This window comes from Taudactylus pleione, unplaced genomic scaffold, assembly GCF_031769625.1.
Source record: "Taudactylus pleione unplaced genomic scaffold, aTauple2 ptg000781l, whole genome shotgun sequence".
Classification (NCBI taxonomy): Eukaryota; Metazoa; Chordata; class Amphibia; order Anura; family Myobatrachidae; genus Taudactylus; species Taudactylus pleione.
The window spans coordinates 3699169-3718046 of NW_028285183.1; the positions used below are offsets into that span (position 1 = coordinate 3699169).

The 18878-nt window shown below is 44.3% G+C and overlaps 1 protein-coding gene across 2 annotated transcripts in view; it reads left to right on the plus strand.

Moving 5' to 3' along the window:
• Positions 1-1183: 1183 nt before the first annotated feature.
• Positions 1184-18878, plus strand: part of LOC148475083 (protein mono-ADP-ribosyltransferase PARP15-like) — a 41803-nt gene continuing 24108 nt past the window's right edge. Inside the window, exons 1-3 of one of the 2 annotated variants that reach the window (XM_088457740.1) lie at positions 1184-1299; positions 9453-9627; positions 11827-12223. In XM_088457740.1, the coding sequence (XP_088313866.1) occupies positions 1195-1299; positions 9453-9627; positions 11827-12131 (585 nt within the window). In that variant the 5' untranslated portion in view covers positions 1184-1194 and the 3' untranslated portion in view covers positions 12132-12223. Of the gene's footprint in view, positions 1300-9452; positions 9628-11826; positions 12224-18878 lie in introns of those variants that run through there. The other variant, XM_088457741.1, reaches the window with a different exon arrangement.

Consider the following 18878-nt stretch of genomic DNA (forward strand, 5'->3'; position numbering starts at 1 on the left):
AGTACACATCTATCACATGTATGACACGTCTCTCAGATGTAGCAGTACACATCTATCACATGTATGACTTGCCTCTCAGATGTAGCAGTACACATCTATCACATGTATGACACGCCTCTCAGATGTAGCAGTACACATCTATCACATGTATGACATGCCTCTCAGATGTAGCAGTACACATCTATCACATGTATGACATGCCTCTCAGATGTAGCAGTACACGCCCATCACATGTATGACATGCCTCTCAGATGTAGCAGTACACGCCCATCACATGTATGACACGCCTCTCAGATGTAGCAGTACACGCCCACTTTACCATCACGCTCATAGGTGCTGTTTTCACAATCTCCCTGAAATGCTTTTTCAAAAGTAGGCAAGTATGTCCAGCATGCGCTGGACGGGGATAGCCGCGAGCTATCAGCCTAGGCCTTGGGTGCCCTGGAGAGGGGGCTCCTTTATTGGGGGGGTCCTCAGCTCCTCAGGGATCCCCAGTCTGGGCTGACTAGCGGTCAAGGGTAATGCTTTCGCCGGGGGATCGGTGAAAGGAATTTCCTGGCTGTGGCATTACCCCCCACTAGAAATAGCCCTGTGCTGGTTGTTCTTAATATAGGGGACCCCTGCGTCATTTTCCCCCTGTATTTAGCACAACCAGTACTGGATCTACAAAACCCAGTGCTGATTGTTTTTTGGGGGGGAAGGAGTGGGGCATGCCATTTTTTTTTTTACACTGTTATACATTTTTTTTAAACACAGAAGCACAGATGGATCTCACTGATCCATTCCTGCATCTGTGTTTATTTTTTTACACACAGATGATCCATTCGTGCATCTGTTCGTTCGAGTTAGTGAAAACCGAACGCTAGATAGAAATTAATAATACGAATGATAACATATAATTACACCATTGAACAACAAGAATGACAGCAATTCGGGAGCTTAGTAAATTCAGTAACCTGTTCGAAAAATGAAACGCATCAATACGGACAATGTCATCCAAGATTGATCTCGGATGACATCGAATAGAAATCGGCACCTTAGTAAATTTACCCCTAAATCTGGCCCCGAGTGTGGTACGGGCTGGGATGGGCTCTTCCATGATCCAGATAGGAGAGCTTCATAGGATTACTGATAACATATTCTGTTTTATTTTTAGAACAATCATCACTCGGATTACCAAAACATTGGCAGCCGATGGGTAACAGTCTTGTGACGGTGGTGGATGTTCTTTCCGGATCTGCTGAATATTCAGGTGTTCAGAAGAAATTTGCAAAAACCTGCGGAAACACAATACTGAAGGTAATGGTTCCAGTATAGTCTGACCCAGTATCTAGGCCACATTTTCAGGCAATACTGCAGTTTGTGAATGCAAAGCCACTGTACCCAATCTGAGAAGAATGTACCTTCAGTCTCAGGGGTGTATATTTAGTAAGTGTAGGATTTTAGAAGTGGAGTTATTGCCCATAGCAACCAATCAGATTCTACTCATCATTTATCTAGCACCTTCTAGAAGATAGTAGCTAGAATCTGATTGGTTGCTATGGGCAACATCTCCACTTCTAAAAACTCTCACCATAGTAACTATACCCCTCAAAGTTAATTTAAAACCATCATCAATGAGTGTAAACAGAGCACTATTCTATTAAAGTAAGCCGGCAGTGGGCGCCTTTTTACTTAAGATGCCTCCTGCAACTATAACCTGGCAAAGGGCTGTGCTATAGCACCTCCCTCTGAATTAGCCCCATTGCCAATATGTATTCAAAGTATGGGCAAACCAAAAAAATGTTCTGTATTTAAAATGATGTGTTTCACCCTGCAGCCTCGGTACACTAATCCCAGTCTGAATATATTTAAAACAAGCTAAAATATATTTAACTTAAAATATATAAAATGTTAAATGTGATGGTTGGCCCTGCTGCGCTGTCATGGTTAATGTCCAGCGCTGCGGTACCGATGGAGGTCAGGTTCCAGCGCGGTGCACCAGTTGTAGATATGTATTTGATTTATAAGGTATCGCCAGTTAGGCGATTAGATTGTTTGTTTGTGACATTCTGCCATAGGGAGCCATATGGTAATTATCCTGACACCAGGGAAAATGTATTTAGAATTATTGAACAAACACAAATATTTAGCCTGAATAGTTGCCTGCAGTGGTGCCGTAACGTGGCAGGCAAAGGGGGTGGTTCGCCCCACCCAAACAATTGAGAGACCAAGGCCAGATTATAGGCAGGGTGACAGGGGCGGTCATCCCGGGGCCCCCACACATAGGGGGCCCCCACACACTGTCCCCAGCCACACACTGTCCACACACTGTCCACATATCCAGGGCCCAGATGAACATTTATTTTCCTTTGACGGAGCCGACTTCCACGACCCGTGATTAAGCCCCGCCCCCAGCATTTGGCTCTGGCCACTATTCAATGAGCCGGGAATTGTGATGATTTCTGCTGCTGCCTCTGAAAATAGGAGAGGTAAGCAGCACAGTATATATGTGTGTGTGTGTGTGCATGTATATGTGTATATGTATGTATGCATGTGTGTGTATATATATATATATATATATATGTGTGTGTGTATATATATATATATATATATACACATATATATATGCATATATACTGTATGTATCCAAAACCAGCATATGGCGGCATTTCTTCCTTGCATTGAATGCTGCTGTATGCTTGTATGTATGTATGTGTGTGTGTGTATATATATATATATATATATATATTATATATATATAAGCACACACATGGCTGGTAGCCCGGTGTGTGTGTGTGTAATATATATGTTAAAATATATATATATATGTGTGTATATGTATTTATATATGATATACACACATACAACTTTTAGTGATTGGGGCCCCCACATATTTGTTGCCCAGGGGCCCCCAAGGACCTTAATCCAGCGCCTGTGAGAGATACCAGACAAGTGTGACATCCGTCGAAGGAGCGGTACTCCGACCCCTGCACTGCGCGGAGGAGGAAGTGTAATGTGTGGTCTTTTAAATTAAACATCGCACATTACACCTCCCCCATGGTGCTAGGGCCGTGCAGCCTATTCTTATAATTCACAGACCCTGCCTCCTGCTCCACTATGGTGCCATCTACTTCTCCCTGGTGGTCCCGTCCTCCTCCTCTTCTGTGATGCCAGCCGCCTCCTCCCCCATGCTACTGCCCCGCCTCCCTCGCTCCCAGTTGCAGTGGCACACGGATAATTTGATTTTGTGTGGAAACTATTGAGGATGAGCTCAATTGTCGGTTTAGATTTAATTGGTATCTGGATGCTGATTTTTAAATGCAAGATTTATGATCCATTTAGAAATGCCAACTCATGGTACTCGCGGCGAGTTTGTGCAACTTTACTACAAAATGCAATGTGGGAGAATTGTATGAAGAAGTGGGGAAACCATCTTGACTATTGAGATAGCAGGACCATATACTGAGATAGCAGGACCATATAGAAGGCTGTTAGTGACACTGAGATAGCAGGACCATATAGAGGCTGTTAGTGACACTGAGCTAGCAGGACCATATAGAAGGCTGTTAGTGACACTGAGATAGCAGGACCATATAGAAGGCTGTTAGTGACACTGAGATAGCAGGACCATATAGAGGCTGTTAGTGACACTGAGATAGCAGGACCATATAGAAGGCTGTTGGTGATAACTGAGATAACAGGACCATATACTGTAGAAGGATGTTCGTGACAACTGAGATAGCAGGACCATATAGAAGGCTGTTAGTGACACAACTGAGATAGCAGGACTATATAGAAGGCTGTTAGTGACACAACTGAGATAGCAGGACCATATAGAAGGCTGTTAGTGACACAACTGAGATAGCAGGACCATATAGAAGGCTGTTAGTGACACAACTGAGATAGCAGGACCATATAGAAGGTGTTAGTGACACAACTGAGATAGCAGGACCATATAGAAGGCTGTTAGTGACACAACTGAGATAGCAGGACCATATAGAAGGCTGTTAGTGACACAACTGAGATAGCAGTGCTGCTCCAGCACCACCAACTACCTGTGGATTATATGTAGAACTGTATAAAGATTGTGTTTATACACATATGCAAATTGTATTTATATTCATTTTAGTACTATAGATGTCAGAATGATGTTCATTGTTCAATAAATACTTATGTAATTTTACTGTATATATGGGCATATTTTCTTAATATTTTTTTCAATTGATGTTATTATTATTATTATCCTTTATTTATATGGCACCACAAGGGTTCCGCAGCACCTCACAAAGTACAAAAACAAATGAGCAAACACGAAAACAGTGACTTACAGTACAAGACAATATAGAATAAGAACATAGTTTGTAAACATTGCTGCAGCGATCATAACACTCAAAAAAGTTAGTGACACTGAGATAGCAGGACCATATAGAAGGCTGTTGGTGATAACTGAGATAGCAGGACCATATACTGAGATAGCAGTACCATATAGAAGGCTCTTAGTGACAACTGAGATAGCAGTACCATATAGAAGGCTGTTAGTGACAACTGAGATTGCAGGACCATATAGAAGGCTGTTCATGACAACTGAGATAGCAGGACCATATAGAAGGCTGTTGGTGATAACTGAGATAGCAGGACCATATACTGTAGAAGGCTGTTCGTGACACAACTGAGATAGCAGGACCATATAGAAGGCTGTTAGTGACAACTGAGATAGCAGGACCATGTAGAAGGCTGTTAGTGACACAACTGAGATAACATGACCATATAGAAGGCTGTTAGTGACACAACTGAGATAGCATGACCATATAGAAGGCTGTTAGTGACACAACTGAGATAGCAGGACCATATAGAAGGCTGTTAGTGACACAACTGAGATAGCATGACTATATAGAAGGCTGTTAGTGACAACTGAGATAGCATGACCATATAGAAGGCTGTTAGTGACACAACTGAGATAGCATGACCATATAGAAGGCTGTTAGTGACACAACTGAGATAGCATGACCATATAGAAGGCTGTTAGTGACAACTGAGATAGCATGACCATATAGAAGGCTGTTAGTGACACAACTGAGATAGCATGACCATATAGAAGGCTGTTAGTGACACAACTGAGATAGCATGACCATATAGAAGGCTGTTGGTGATAACTGAGATAGCAGGACCATATAGAAGGCTGTTAGTGACACTGAGATAGCAGGACCATATAGAAGATGTTGGTGATAACTGAGATAGCAGAACCATATACTGTAGAAGGCTGTTCGTGACAACTGAGATAGCAGGACTATATACAAGGCTGTTAATGACACATCTGAGATAGCAGGACCATATAGAAGGCTGTTAGTGACACAACTGAGATAGCAGGACCATATAGAAGGCTGTTAGTGACACAACTGAGATAGCAGGACTGTATAGAAGGCTGTTAGTGACACAACTGAGATAGCAGGACCATATAGAAGGCTGTTAGTGACACAACTGAGATAGCAGGACCATATAGAAGGCTGTTAGTGACACAACTGAGATAGCAGTGCTGCTCCAGCACCACCAACTACCTGTTATAAGCTCAGACATTAAAAACCTTATACAGCTTGTCAACAAACATCAGTGATAAGTGCAACAAACAGCTTTTTCAATAAACAGGGCTGGAACATTGTAACCATCTCAGCAATTATCTTGTTTCCACGATTAACTGCTACATTTATATGGAACATTCAACCATTTGTTTCTATCTTACAAACGGAAACTTCACATTGCTATAAAATCTGGCTTACAACAGTGTTCCCATCTGTTAAACATCATGGGATTGATCATTTCAATAGATATCAGGTGCTGGAGCTGTAATTCAGCTTATTGTGTGTGTATATATCTATACAGAGGAACTTTTTAGAATCACAAAATCCTCTTTACCATTACTGGTGTGGATATCTCATCAATATTATTTTTCTATTCAAATATTTTATTTTTTGAGATAGCAGTGCTGCTCCAGCACCACCAACTACCTGTGGATTATATGTAGAACTGTATAAAGATTGTGTTTATACACATATGCAAATTGTATTTATATTCATTTTAGTACTATAGATGTCAGAATAATGTTCATTGTCCAATAAATACTTAGGTAATTTTACTGTATATATGGGCATCTTTTCTTAATTTTTTTTCAATTGATGTTATTATTATTATTATTATTATTATTATTATCTTTTATTTATATGGCACCACAAGGGTTCCGCAGCACCTCACAAAGTACATTAACAAATGAGCAAACACGAAAACAGCGACTTACAGTACAAGACAATATAGAATAAGAACATAGTTTGTAAACATTGCTGCAGCGATCATAACACTCAAAAAAGCAACAAGGTGTCAGCAACCAAGTGTTAGGTGCCCTTGTGGGGAGTTTGTAGTAGATGATCATTTGAGTGAGGGTAGGAGAAGAACATGAGGGAAGAGGGCCCTGCTCGTGAGAGCTCACATTCTAAAGGGGAGGGGCAGACATACAGGGGTGACACAGATAGAGTAGACAGTGAGGAAGAGTCATGTAAGCAGCAGGTTAGGATGAGAGATGGAAGGTTTTGAAGTAGTGAGTCTTAAGAGCCCGTTTGAAGATTTGTATAGAGGTGGAGAGTCTGAGAGGGAGAGCGTTCCAGAGGAAGGGAGCAGCACGGGCGAGATCTTGGAGGCAGGAGTGGGAGGAAGTAATCAGTTGGAAAGAGAGGTGGGATGCATTTGTAGGAAAGGGAGGGAGTTCAGTGTGATGCAGATGAAGGTGTGGTGATGTGAGAGGGAGAGTGCCACAGTGCACCGGAGTCCAGGGTGCACATACTGGGTCCGGCGACACTGGTCTGTCAGGCAGCAGGCGAGGAGTCCAGGGCGCCCGCTGCCGATGCTTCCAGCTCCCCCAGCGGCTGTGACAGGCGGCCGCGGCTTTCCTAGGAGCGAGCACGCCGTCCTGTTCTAGATTTAAAACGTCTATAAGAGGGAGTCTCTGGCAGCACATAGGTGCCAGAGTATAGGCTCATTTCCCATACTCCAGTGTTCCTGTGATATTCCGTGACCTGTTTCTGACCTTGGCCTCGTTTTGTGACCCTAATTTTGCCTGACCCCTGGTACTGCATCTGATATCTGGTTTTGACTTCAGCTATTCCCTGTGACCTGTTTATCCCTGCTCCCTGGTACCATCTAGTCCGTTTGTTTCTGACCCAGCCTGGCGACTAAGCAATATGTCTCCTCCACTGCATCCAGAGTTTACCAGCACCTGTATAAGGGAACCGATCCTGAGGGCCGCGACCTGTGTGTGAGACGCAGCCAAGCCCATACCTTCTTGTGAGGGTCCCTGGTGAATACCGCCGGCACATCAGACTCTGCGCCTCAGGCATAGGTCTAGCCAACTCCCTAAATACGGGCCTCATCCATAATCCATCCGAGAGTTTTGACAGAGAGGAGGGTGGGTGCAGAGCTTAGTGGTGGGGTAGTAGGACCATTGTGGGGGAGAAAAGAATGTTATATGTTTTCCTCTTCAGCGCTGTCTATAGTCACAGTTTAGCAGTTTTTTTTCCTGTTGGTTTGCTACCATATTGGACAGTTGCGTGAGTGTAATTAATTTTATTGTGCCATTGGCTATTTTCCCATAAATATTTATTGCTGACACACACTTACACACTAGGGTTCATTTTGATGGGACCCAATTAACCTACCAGTATATTTTTGGAGTGTGGGAGGAAACCGGAGTACCCGGAGGAAACCCACGCAAGCACAGGGAGAATATACAAACTCCACACAGTTATGACTGTAGTGGGAATCGAACCCATGACCTCAGTGTTGTGAGGCAGTGATGCTAACCATTACATCATCTGTGCTGCCCTACATTGGGAGGGGTGCACCAGAGAAACTGTCCCAACTTTTTTTTTACCTTAAAATAAAGACTTTCCCTGCCTTTCCACCTGGTCAGGGGCCCATGCACAAAGAAAAAAAACTGTGCATTTCATCTAGAAAATCAATACAAGTTTGGAATTGGATTGCAAACTTAATTTGCGGTGCAAGTTCACCGTGAGAACAGCTTGCAGGACCCATCTCATACCTAATTGGATTGACCCCCATAATGTCAACATGGCTGTAATGTCGAAATGCTTGGCATGTCAACATTGACCACGTCATGTCGACACTGATAAAATGTTGACATAATTAGAATGTCGCCGAAACTTCCTTGGTGGTTTAGCGTTTGCCTACTTGGTATGGTTGGTTCGGCAGTGAAATCATGATGACTTACAGCGTATTCTGCAACACTCGGTGGCGGTGAGTATTGTGGATCCTAGCCCCCCCATGCATAACCCTCCCCCTCAAACAACATTGTAAATACTGACATTGTAACCGCATCCTTAGTAATTCTGTATAAAAGAAGGGCTTTTTAAGATCAAAGGTAGATCCTCTTAACATCTAGATGAGTGTAATATCTATTGCTGTGATATATCTAGTACCTTCTCCCAGCAATAAATTTACTTTATAAATACACTTTACTGGAGCTAGTAAACATCAACTTCCTTCAAGCTGGCTGAGCCTGCTTGTATCCTGTAACCACCAGAATAATGTTCTCCGGTTGTCCTGTACTTGAGACCAGTATTCCCATGCCTGTTACCAATCACAGCACTGGTCTATGGGAAGTGGCTAGGGGGGATTTAGCCGACACCAGCCATGAGGTGTTGCAGCAGCGAGACCACACATATCCAGAAGTAAGTGGTTCTAGGTCCCAGCGTAGAAACCTTGAGGAACCTTGGGGAGGTATCAGGTGCTAATGTAGAAGTCTGGTGGGTTCCCCGTTCATGACGTGGTGGGAGAAGTCTGTAACAGGTGGTGGTGGCAGTGGGTTCCCCGTTCATACCACAGTGGGAGGAGTAAGTAATAGCTAGATAGTGATGGTGAGACGGTAATCCCTATACCCCAGGAGTGGCACAGTAAGCCCAATCGGGTTGCTGGTGGAAGAGTAATTACTGCACCAACGTGTACCAACTGGCGGAATGAGACCATCCAGTCATAGCAAGAGCTTACATTCTTACCTCTTCACTCTGCTAATGAGTGCTTCAATGCCTACTCCCCGATCTCCACATCCCACTATTGCTTTCAGGATCATTTCCGAGCCGATAGCTACCTCCGTAATGCCCCCCCTCATGCCATCCAGCCTCCTAATGTGTCTTACCACCCCTTCTCCTGACTCTGCAGTCTCTGCCTTCCTCTGTCCACCCGTTTGTAAGCTTCAGAAACCAGGACTCTCTCCCCGATGTCTCCTCTACATAATTATGTATTGGTGTAAAGCTGTGGAATTGTTTTGTATCCATTTGTACTCCTGTAACTTGTTGTTTTGTCCTATTCCCTTTGTGTTGCATTACGGATCCCCTGTTTTGTAGATTAAACATTGATAAAATATTGTGATGGGAGCAGCTGTTCCCTTTCTTTGTGCTCCGTCCTCACAGATTGAGAGGATACAGAACAAGGATCTGTGGAAGACTTATGAGATAAGGAAACAGAGCATCAACACTAAGAACGGTTCCACTAACAACGAGTGGAAGCTCTTCCACGGGACCAACTTTAAGTCCGTACAAAACGTGATTCATAACGGATTCAACAGGAGCTACGCTGGGCGTAACGGTGAGAATTCAGCCTGTAATGAGCACAGCGGTCACCCCGTCTGTTTCCGTGAATATTAATCTGTTTGGTAGATCCTATGGGCCTGGTTCTGAGTCCAAAAGTAGCCGCACTGGGATTATCATCAGATTGTGCATTGCAGCGAATAAAGCGATCACAGCGAGCACTGAACCATGATTTCGAGGTTAGATGGTCGCTCCATGTGCAGTGGCAAATGCAGGATTTCTAGAGGGGTGTTTCCAAATGCCTGATTTTAGAGCGAGTGTGGCTAGTTCCTGAAGAGGGCAGAATTAATACTCAACCAGTTTTAATATGTGTCATACAAAGTGTATTGTGTATCATAATTCCAGCATATACAGGACCAGCGATCACATTAAGCCATTAGATGCAGCAGTAGGGCCATCCTTCCTGAGCTGGATGTTTTTATTTTAGATGTGGGCACCATTCCAAGACTATTGGAGCAAGTCCGGGAGCCTGGAGGAGCAGCAGAATAACCTAGCACTGCCCTGGACATACAGTATATGTACATATTGGGCTCTATAGCAGTGCATCCCTAATAGTGCATGTTTTCCAGATCTCCTAGTTGGTGCACAGGTTATTTATTACTGTCTGATACATGTTAAAAGATCCACAGTTGGTGCTAATTATTTCATTTGTGATACTGAGAAGAACATGCAACACTAGCAAAATTCTATTATATTACTATTTCTACTGTGGTCCTGTGTGTGCTGGGGAGGGGGGTTTCCAGGCAGATGGAAACCCCCCCTGCGTTTGCCTATGATGTGTGCCAGTTTTACTTCATCCGTGAAATCAGTGTTTCTCTCTGACTCAGATCAGGCCCTATGTAGCTTTGTATATCATACAACAGAGACTATAGACCAGGGCTGGGCAATGACTTTAGGCAGGGGGCCACTTAACAAGTTTTAGTAAATGGTCGTGGAATGCATATAAAATATGCCATTCCCCCCCCCCCCCGATACACACACATCCCTTTTCTATCATTAGACAGCTCTGCATGCCCTTTTTATGCCATCACACTCCTCCTGGTGCCCCTTTTATGCCATCACTGTTTTACATGCCCCTTTTATGCCATCACATTCCTCCCTGTGCCTTTTTTATGCCATCACACTCCTCCATGTCTCCCTTTTATGCCATCACACTCCTCCCCGTGCCCCTTTTATGCCATCACACTCCTCCATGTCTCCCTTTTTGTGCCATCACACTCCTCCCCATGCCCCTTTTATGCCATCACACTCCTTCACGTGCCCCTTTTATACCATCACACTAATCCACGTGTCCCTTTTATGCCATCACACTTCTTCACGTGTCCCTTTTATGACATCACACTCCTCCACATGCCCCTTTTATGACATCACACCCCTTCTCTACATGCCCCCTTTATGACATCACACTCCTTCACGTTCCCCTTTTATGACATCACACTCCTTCACGTGCCCCTTTTATGCCAGCACACTCCTTCATGTGCCCCTTTTATGCCATCACGCTCCTCCACGTGCCCCTTTTATGCCATCACACTCCTCCACGTGCCCCTTTTCTGCTTGCACACTCCTCCATATGCCCTTAAATGGAATCAGCCCCCTCTTGATGACCTTTTTAATTGAAATATATCCATACACACACTTAGCGTTTATGCGGGAGCCCATGCAGAGAGGCGTAACTGTGGAACATTGAATATTATTTCTCTGGCCCTCACTGGAGACCGACGCTCCCCACTGGCCCTGACTCACTGTGACCTCCTGTGTTGTTTAGCAGTAGAGGTGACGTCAGTGAGATGCCCACAGCGCAGGTCCTTCTCCTAACCGCCTCCGCCTGATTTCACTCCCAGCTCCCTGTCATGCCACTTATACACGTTTCCAATCTGACAGCTGAGCTGTGCAATGCAGCAGGGAGCAGGCTGCATACATGATGTAGGGGGAAGTGGTGACCCTCTGACATGTTTTACACCCCCTACTATAGACTGTCTCAGTGTGAATGACTGCATTCAGCTCTCAGTCTGCTGGACAGCAACTCAACTTACACATCTCCATCCCCCATGGTTCATGTTCAGGACACGTATTGTATGTACATTCCTACATGTGTATTTTTACAACTATGACATCTATATTGTATTTCCCTGTCACAGCCTGGTCATGGTATTTGCATGAGATACATTTAACGTCTTCCATGTTATTTTTCACACAGCTGCTGTTTATGGAAACGGAACATATTTTGCGGTAAATGCAAGTTACTCTGCTAACGCAGCTTACTCTAAACCTGACCCAAGTGGACAGCAGCACATGTTCCTGGCCCGTGTCCTTACTGGGGTCTTCTGCACTGGACAGGGGGGAATGAAGGCCCCTCCAGCCAAAAACCCAGCCACCCCCACCGACCTGTATGACAGCGTAACCGATAACCCTGCCGGCCCTTCAATGTTCGTGATATTTAATGATATTCAGGCGTATCCAGAATATCACATCACTTTCCAAATAGCCCAGCCTAATCTGTGAGGAAAGGATCAGTGAATTTATAAATTGTATAAATAACTATCATTTCCCAAACAGAGATTTTATATATATATGCTCCATCTCTAATCCACTGCTACATATGGTATGGATCCTTTGCTTTGTTTATAAATAGCAGCCAATCGGATTGTGAGATTTTTATTTCGGCAGTTTAGAAAGTGACTGGAGACCTCGGACTTGTTGCTGTGGTGACAGCAGCCATTTTATTATATTGAATTACTCAGGTATTGTCTTACTGCCAGTCCTAATGCTACTCACTGCTCAGCTGTACGGATTTGGTATGTAATGCCGCCGCTGGACTAAATACCAATGCTGTAAGCTCGAACCATCAGAATCCTTACTGGGGCTGGTAGATACCCTAACCCTCCTCTCTCCCTTCCTAACCCTCCCTTAGTGGTGCCTAACCCTAACCTCCCCCATGGTGATGCCTAACCCTAACTTTCCCTTCCCGCACCCTAAACCTAACCCTCCCAGGAAGATGCCTAACCCTAACCTCCCCCCAGTGGCATCTAAGACTAGCCTCCCCCTTCCCCTAGCCTAACTCTAACCCTCACCAGGGGGTGCCTAACCCTAAGTCCCCCCGTGGGTGCTTAAAATGAACCCCCCCACCACGGCTAACAGATAACAGTAACCACTTACCTTCGTTTTGGATGCGAGGCATTGGGATTTCGGCGTCTGGCTAAAGATAGGTGTCACTTGGGATTCTGACATCTGTCATTCCTGACGCCGGTAAATAAACTGCATCCCGCTGGTACAATGTAACAATATGGGTGCAATGTGTACATAAAATATTATACAAAATCAGGCGTTTGTTTTTTTTTGCAGTTTCAACACACAGAACCACACTGAGGACCTCATTCAGAGTCGGTCGTTGCGGCCGCACGGTCGTACGCCACCGATGTTCGCTAAACTGCGCATGCGTAAAGTTCGCAATGCGCGTGCACAAACTAGCCGCTACGATCAGAAATTTCTCTCTCCTTGAAGACAGCCAGGTCGGTAGTTTGAGCGACAGAATGAGGCGTTTGTGGGTGGTAACAGGGGAAGGTGCTTGAAAACGGGGGAGTGGAGATCTGAACGCAGGCGTCCCTAATTATGCGAATGGCGTTTTATGGGAGTGCATAATTAACAAAGTAGCGTCATAGCACACGTGACATGGGAGGTTTTTACACTGACATGATCGTAGTGCTTAAGAGAGGGTATGGTCAACCTTAAGCTCTACGACCAGTTCCGATGGTTTCCGATGGTCTCGATTAATCCTTATATGCCCGGAGATGACGTGTAATGCGTACGAGAAGGGGGCGTATTTTTTTGTCTTACGGCCGCATCCTCCCCTTGGTCGTCCAGCTACCGATCCGATCTTATGGACGCAACTTGCGAGTGCATCATTTGCATATCCGGCCCCTTTTCCCTTACAACCATGCGGCCGCAACGACCGACTCTGAATGAGGTCCTGAATGCCGGGTGTCAATGCTTGTGGCACCAGGCGGCATCATAAGCCATTATTACATCTACACTAGACACTAAGGGCTTATTTACAGGTGGGCACGTGTGGGCTCAGAACTAGCGTGCTATATAGTTCCGCGGACAAAAAGTCTCATTACATGCATATGTTGAGAGTCTGTTATCAGAGTCTGTTCTCTCTATCAGTTAATTTTTTACCTCAATAAAACTGTGTCACCTTAACTGCCTGTATTTATTGCAGGGTATAGATTCCCTGTTACAGCAATTTGCTTATGTCTTGAGTTCACTACTAAAATTCTACAGAATCACTACAGCTGCTTCTCCGATTAATTGTATTCTCGTTGTCCTACCTCTAAATATTTTGGTGGCAGAAAGCTAAGCAGGCGTCTATAGTAATGTCACTTTATGCTTTATTTCAAACTTCCATTTGACCTTTCCTGGGTAAGATATGACACCTGAATTCTGACCAGTTTCTCTGTGAAATTTTCTGGCATCTTTTTACCATCTGCGGCGTCCAGCTTGTGTGACCCCATGGGTCACTTAGCTGGCTGATGATCGTGTCCCCCTTCCCCTCTGGATTAGCCCCTCTTCAGCGCAGTGCTGAAATACTTTTTTTTATTTTTTTTCTAAGGGGGGTGTGGCCATGGGCTTAACTACCATAGGTGCAAGGGGTACAGCTGGTATAGGGCCCAGAGCTAAAGGAGGCCCATCTTCCTTCTCAAAGTTACATGTGTTATACACATATTTCACCATCGGTTGATACATAGGGGCCCTTACAAACTCTTCCTATGGGGACTTCAGAGACCTAGTTATGCCCCTGGGTGTGGCCATGCCTCCTGCAATTATAACACGCCCCCAAAAAGTTACGGGCCCAGCACTGTATGAGTCTGTCTACCCTCTTTATAATGAAGGAAGTTTGTTAACAGACCTGTTCCATGAGGTCTTAGGACCTCATTCAGAGTAGGTCGTTAGGTCCGCTCTCTCGTAAGGGAAAAGGGGCCGGATATGCAAATGAAGCGCTCGCAAGTTGCGTCGCTAAGATGGGATCGTTAGCTGGACAAGCGAGGCTAAGAAGCTGCCGTAAGACTAAAAACACGCCCCCTTCTCGATCGCAATACACGTCATCTCCGGGCATATAAGGATTAATCGAGACCATCAGGACCCATCGGAGCTGATCACAGAGCTTATGGCTGACCATACCCTCTCTCAAGCACTACGATCTAGTCAGTATAAAAACCTCCCATGTCACATGTGCCATGACACTACTTAGTTAATTATGCACTCCCATAAAACGCCGTTTGCATAGTCAGGCACGCCTGCGTCCGGATCTCCACTCCTCCGTTCACAAGCACCTTCCCCTGTTACCACCCACAAACGCCTCATCCTGTCACTCAAACTAACGACCTGGCTGAGTTCAAGGAGATAGAAATTTCTGATCACAACAACTAGTTTGCGCACCCGCATTGCGAATCTTACGCATGCGCAGTTTAGCGAACATTGCTGGGTACGACCGAGCAGCCGCTTACGACCGACTCTGAAGGAGGTCCTTAGTGCTCCTGTCAGCACTGGGTTCCCAGACAGCTCCACTCTTTCTCCTAATCCAGGCCTGGCCAACCTGTGGCTCTCCAGCTGTTGTGAAACTAGAAGTCCCAGCATGCTTTACCAGCTGATTGGTGTGAGGGTATGCTGGGACTTGTAGATTCACAACAGCTGGAGAGACACAGGTTGGCCAGGTCTGTCCTAGTCAGTGGGGAGTTGCTGGCTTTACCGTCCCCTAATTGAAGCACAGCCTGGCGGGGAGGTCCCAAACATCAGGAGAGGCAGCCCCACACTGTAGCGCTAGTCTGTAGGAAGATCCCGGTTCCCAGCCCTTCTCCACATGCAGCTCCGGACCCGGTCACCGTTGTGACAGCAGGAACAGGCAGACAGACACTCAGCCTATCCCAGGTAGGTACCTCAGGAGTTATCTAATGGCTCCCACTGCGCACTCTGTTATCCTCTTCCCCTTGAAACGCTTGAAACTCCCACCTGCAGTGCGTGGCACTGTCCTTGTGCCACCAAAAGCTTCACATAGAAGCGGATCCTCCAACTTTTTGCAGCCACAAAGGGGGGAAAGAAGTTAAAAATAATAATGATAATATCCCCGGGCTACACACAGCATATAGGCCATTGTACCAAACGTAACTTTAAATATACCTGCAGATATGGGCATAGTGCCTGATTCAGAGATAGATAGAAAGCTGATGTATCCCGCAACCAGCCGATCTATTAAAACTGTGCATGCTCACCTGGGGGAACAAAGGAACGATACCCATGTGCAAATGGCTGTGTATGAAAGCAAACACAAGCCCTGCACACCCACATGGAGACGGACAGGCCATAGCGAAAAATGGGAGTTCCTGGGCGTGCTTAGGGTGTAGTCTCATTTATTTCACAAATATGGGGGGCAATGCGGGTGTGTTTGGGGGATGAGCAGCGCATGTCAGATCACACCAGCAATCCCTTAAGCAGCGTACACACTAGACGATAAATTGAACGATATCGTTCATCATGTTCAATATTGTCCAGTGTGTATGCAAGATATCGTTAATGATGTGCACTCCCTCGAATCATTAATGATGTCTTTCATCACCCGTAATTGCAGGGCAACTTGACGATATCATCAGATCCTGCAAGTACGGGGATGAGGGAGGGTGTCGTCACTGAACGATATCATTAACGATATCGTTCAGTGTGTATGCGCAATGTCGTTAACGATATCATTCAGCACATATGCTCAATGTTGTTAACGATATTGATCCCGGCAGTGCAGGGCAAACACTTAACAATATCGCTCATGGAGCATATCGTTACGTGTGTATGAGCCTTAACGGAGTAAACGGCACAGCCAGGAATCCCCAGCGAGACTTTGAAAAATTACTGTAGGTTTTAGAGCTGTCCATGGTTGAGCACAGGTGACTTAATTAGTACCTCAGTCAATTTGATTTAATCACCTGTGCTCAACCACGGATATCTCTAAAACCTGGACTGTTGGGGAGCCTTGAGGACCGCGTTTGGGAACCTCTGGACTAGTGCTTCACTGATCCATGAGATTATCAATGGTGGATACCTAGCTCACATACAGGGGAGTTTCCCTGCATTGCAATCGGTGAGATATCTCTTGTCTAGCGTGTATATGCATAATTGCATTCTTATTGCATATACAGTATGTGCAAGCTCTGATTATTTTGGCACTGCATGATTGTTTAATGGGAATTATAAGATCATTGCAATGAGTTCAGGGACAATGCTTGGGAAAAACTTGTGTACACACCTGACTCACCTTAACAACCAATTGAATTACAGCATATGGGACTAATTGTAATCTCATTTGCTGTGACATTTCTTATATAACCCCCAAACACTATTTTATACCCCATCTATACCCCTTTTACACCAGAGCAAAAACCTGGGTTATTTCTGGGTCTACCCGGGTCGCAGCTCAGTGTAAAAGGGTCCCTGAAACATAACCAGGGTCAAGTGGCCCGGCAATCCAACCCAGGTAGCTACCAGGGTTGGACCCGGGTAATGGTGCAGTGTAAACGGAGCAACCCGAGTTATCCGACCTGGTTCATGCCTAAAATGAGCTGATTGGTGGTTGTGGAGCAGTCACCTCCCACTTTTTATGACCTCACAAGTTTATGTTCAGTGTAAATGGGGCTGACCTGAGAATAATACACCCAACCAAAGATATGCCAGCCTGGCGCTAATAAAGCTAAAAAATAAATGATATGATTTGGAACAGCTGCATACACCTAAGGGTCTGCGTAAACCCAAAAAGAGATCACCTATAGTGATCGCAAGCAAGAAAAAACAATAACGGTGTTGAGCTAATTGATGGTATAATTAATGTAAGGAATAGCGTAGCATGGCAGAAAGTAAATATAAGACACCAAGTATATGTATCAAACAGTAATTTTATATATATATGGTAAATTCCAAATACATCGATATTACAATAAAATATACAGTATAAAAACCTATTTAATTAAGAAGTCTGTACAGACTAATCTAATACATATCAAAGAACCCCCTTATTCCTAGTAAATTGCTGCAAAAAAAGGTTCACTATAGAAGATCATAAATGAATTGATCTATCTAAAAACATACAGTTCTCACCGGACCATACTCCACACAAAGAGTCCTTGAAACCTCCTTATCCGACCACCAGGTCTTACCGTGAGGTGACGCTTGGTAATCTCCGTATGTTATTAGGAGAATACTGAGACAACAGTCTCCACGCGGATGGAAAAAACTTTTATCCAACCTGTAGTATGTGCAGGTGCAGCTGATGGGATGTCCCCCAATATACGGACCGATAGGTAGGTTATCCAAACATGGGAGAATCCTGAGGCTGTAATGAAATCAGCACGTGACTGCCTGTTACCTTTCTCCGTCCTTTTCCAAGCCTACAAACTCAGTCACAGCGTGTTTAGATAGCGCTCATGGCTCACCGTGGAACGATTGTATCACTTTGTAGCAGTCCACTAACGCGTTTCGCTTCTGTTCTGTGAACCTTTATCAAAGAGTGTGAATAAGGCAGAGCATAATCTCCCCCTTTAAATCAGCCCTCCTCATTCCTAATAGGATAAATGATTACTAAATTAATCTCCACATGATACTCTAAATGTTCTAATCAACTTTCTTTATACATGTGAACCTGATTTATAAACATACATAAATTCTGATCACACAATTTTGTCTTGAAAAACTATCCATAAATGTACTTACTTGCAAAAATAATAATAATTATTTAATCACTGAAGCAAAAAAGGAATAAATAAATAGAGAGAAACATATAAAATAAAAAAAAAGAAATCAGACTACACAGTCCAAATACATATAACTCCTGGGATTCAAACTCACATCATCTCTGACTCCAACATCCCTCACCATTTCTCTACCTTTGCACCACTGGTGACCTTAATCTGAATGTTGAAATTTTGATTATATATAGCTTATACATAAAATACAAGAAATGTAGCAGTGTCACCTACTAGTCTGAATCAAATTAAATTAAATCCCATTATGATGCTAATGTATGTATATAGATATATATAAAAGAAAATCATGTTAAACATTATATTAATATAAGAATAAATAATGAAGGCTAATAAGGGTCGATGGTCTCCATATTATACCTTCCAAACTCCTGAGTGAAAATAGAAACAGAAACCACATGCTCCTGTGTATTGTACCTATAACAATCATAAGGTCTCAAACCACAGTCTT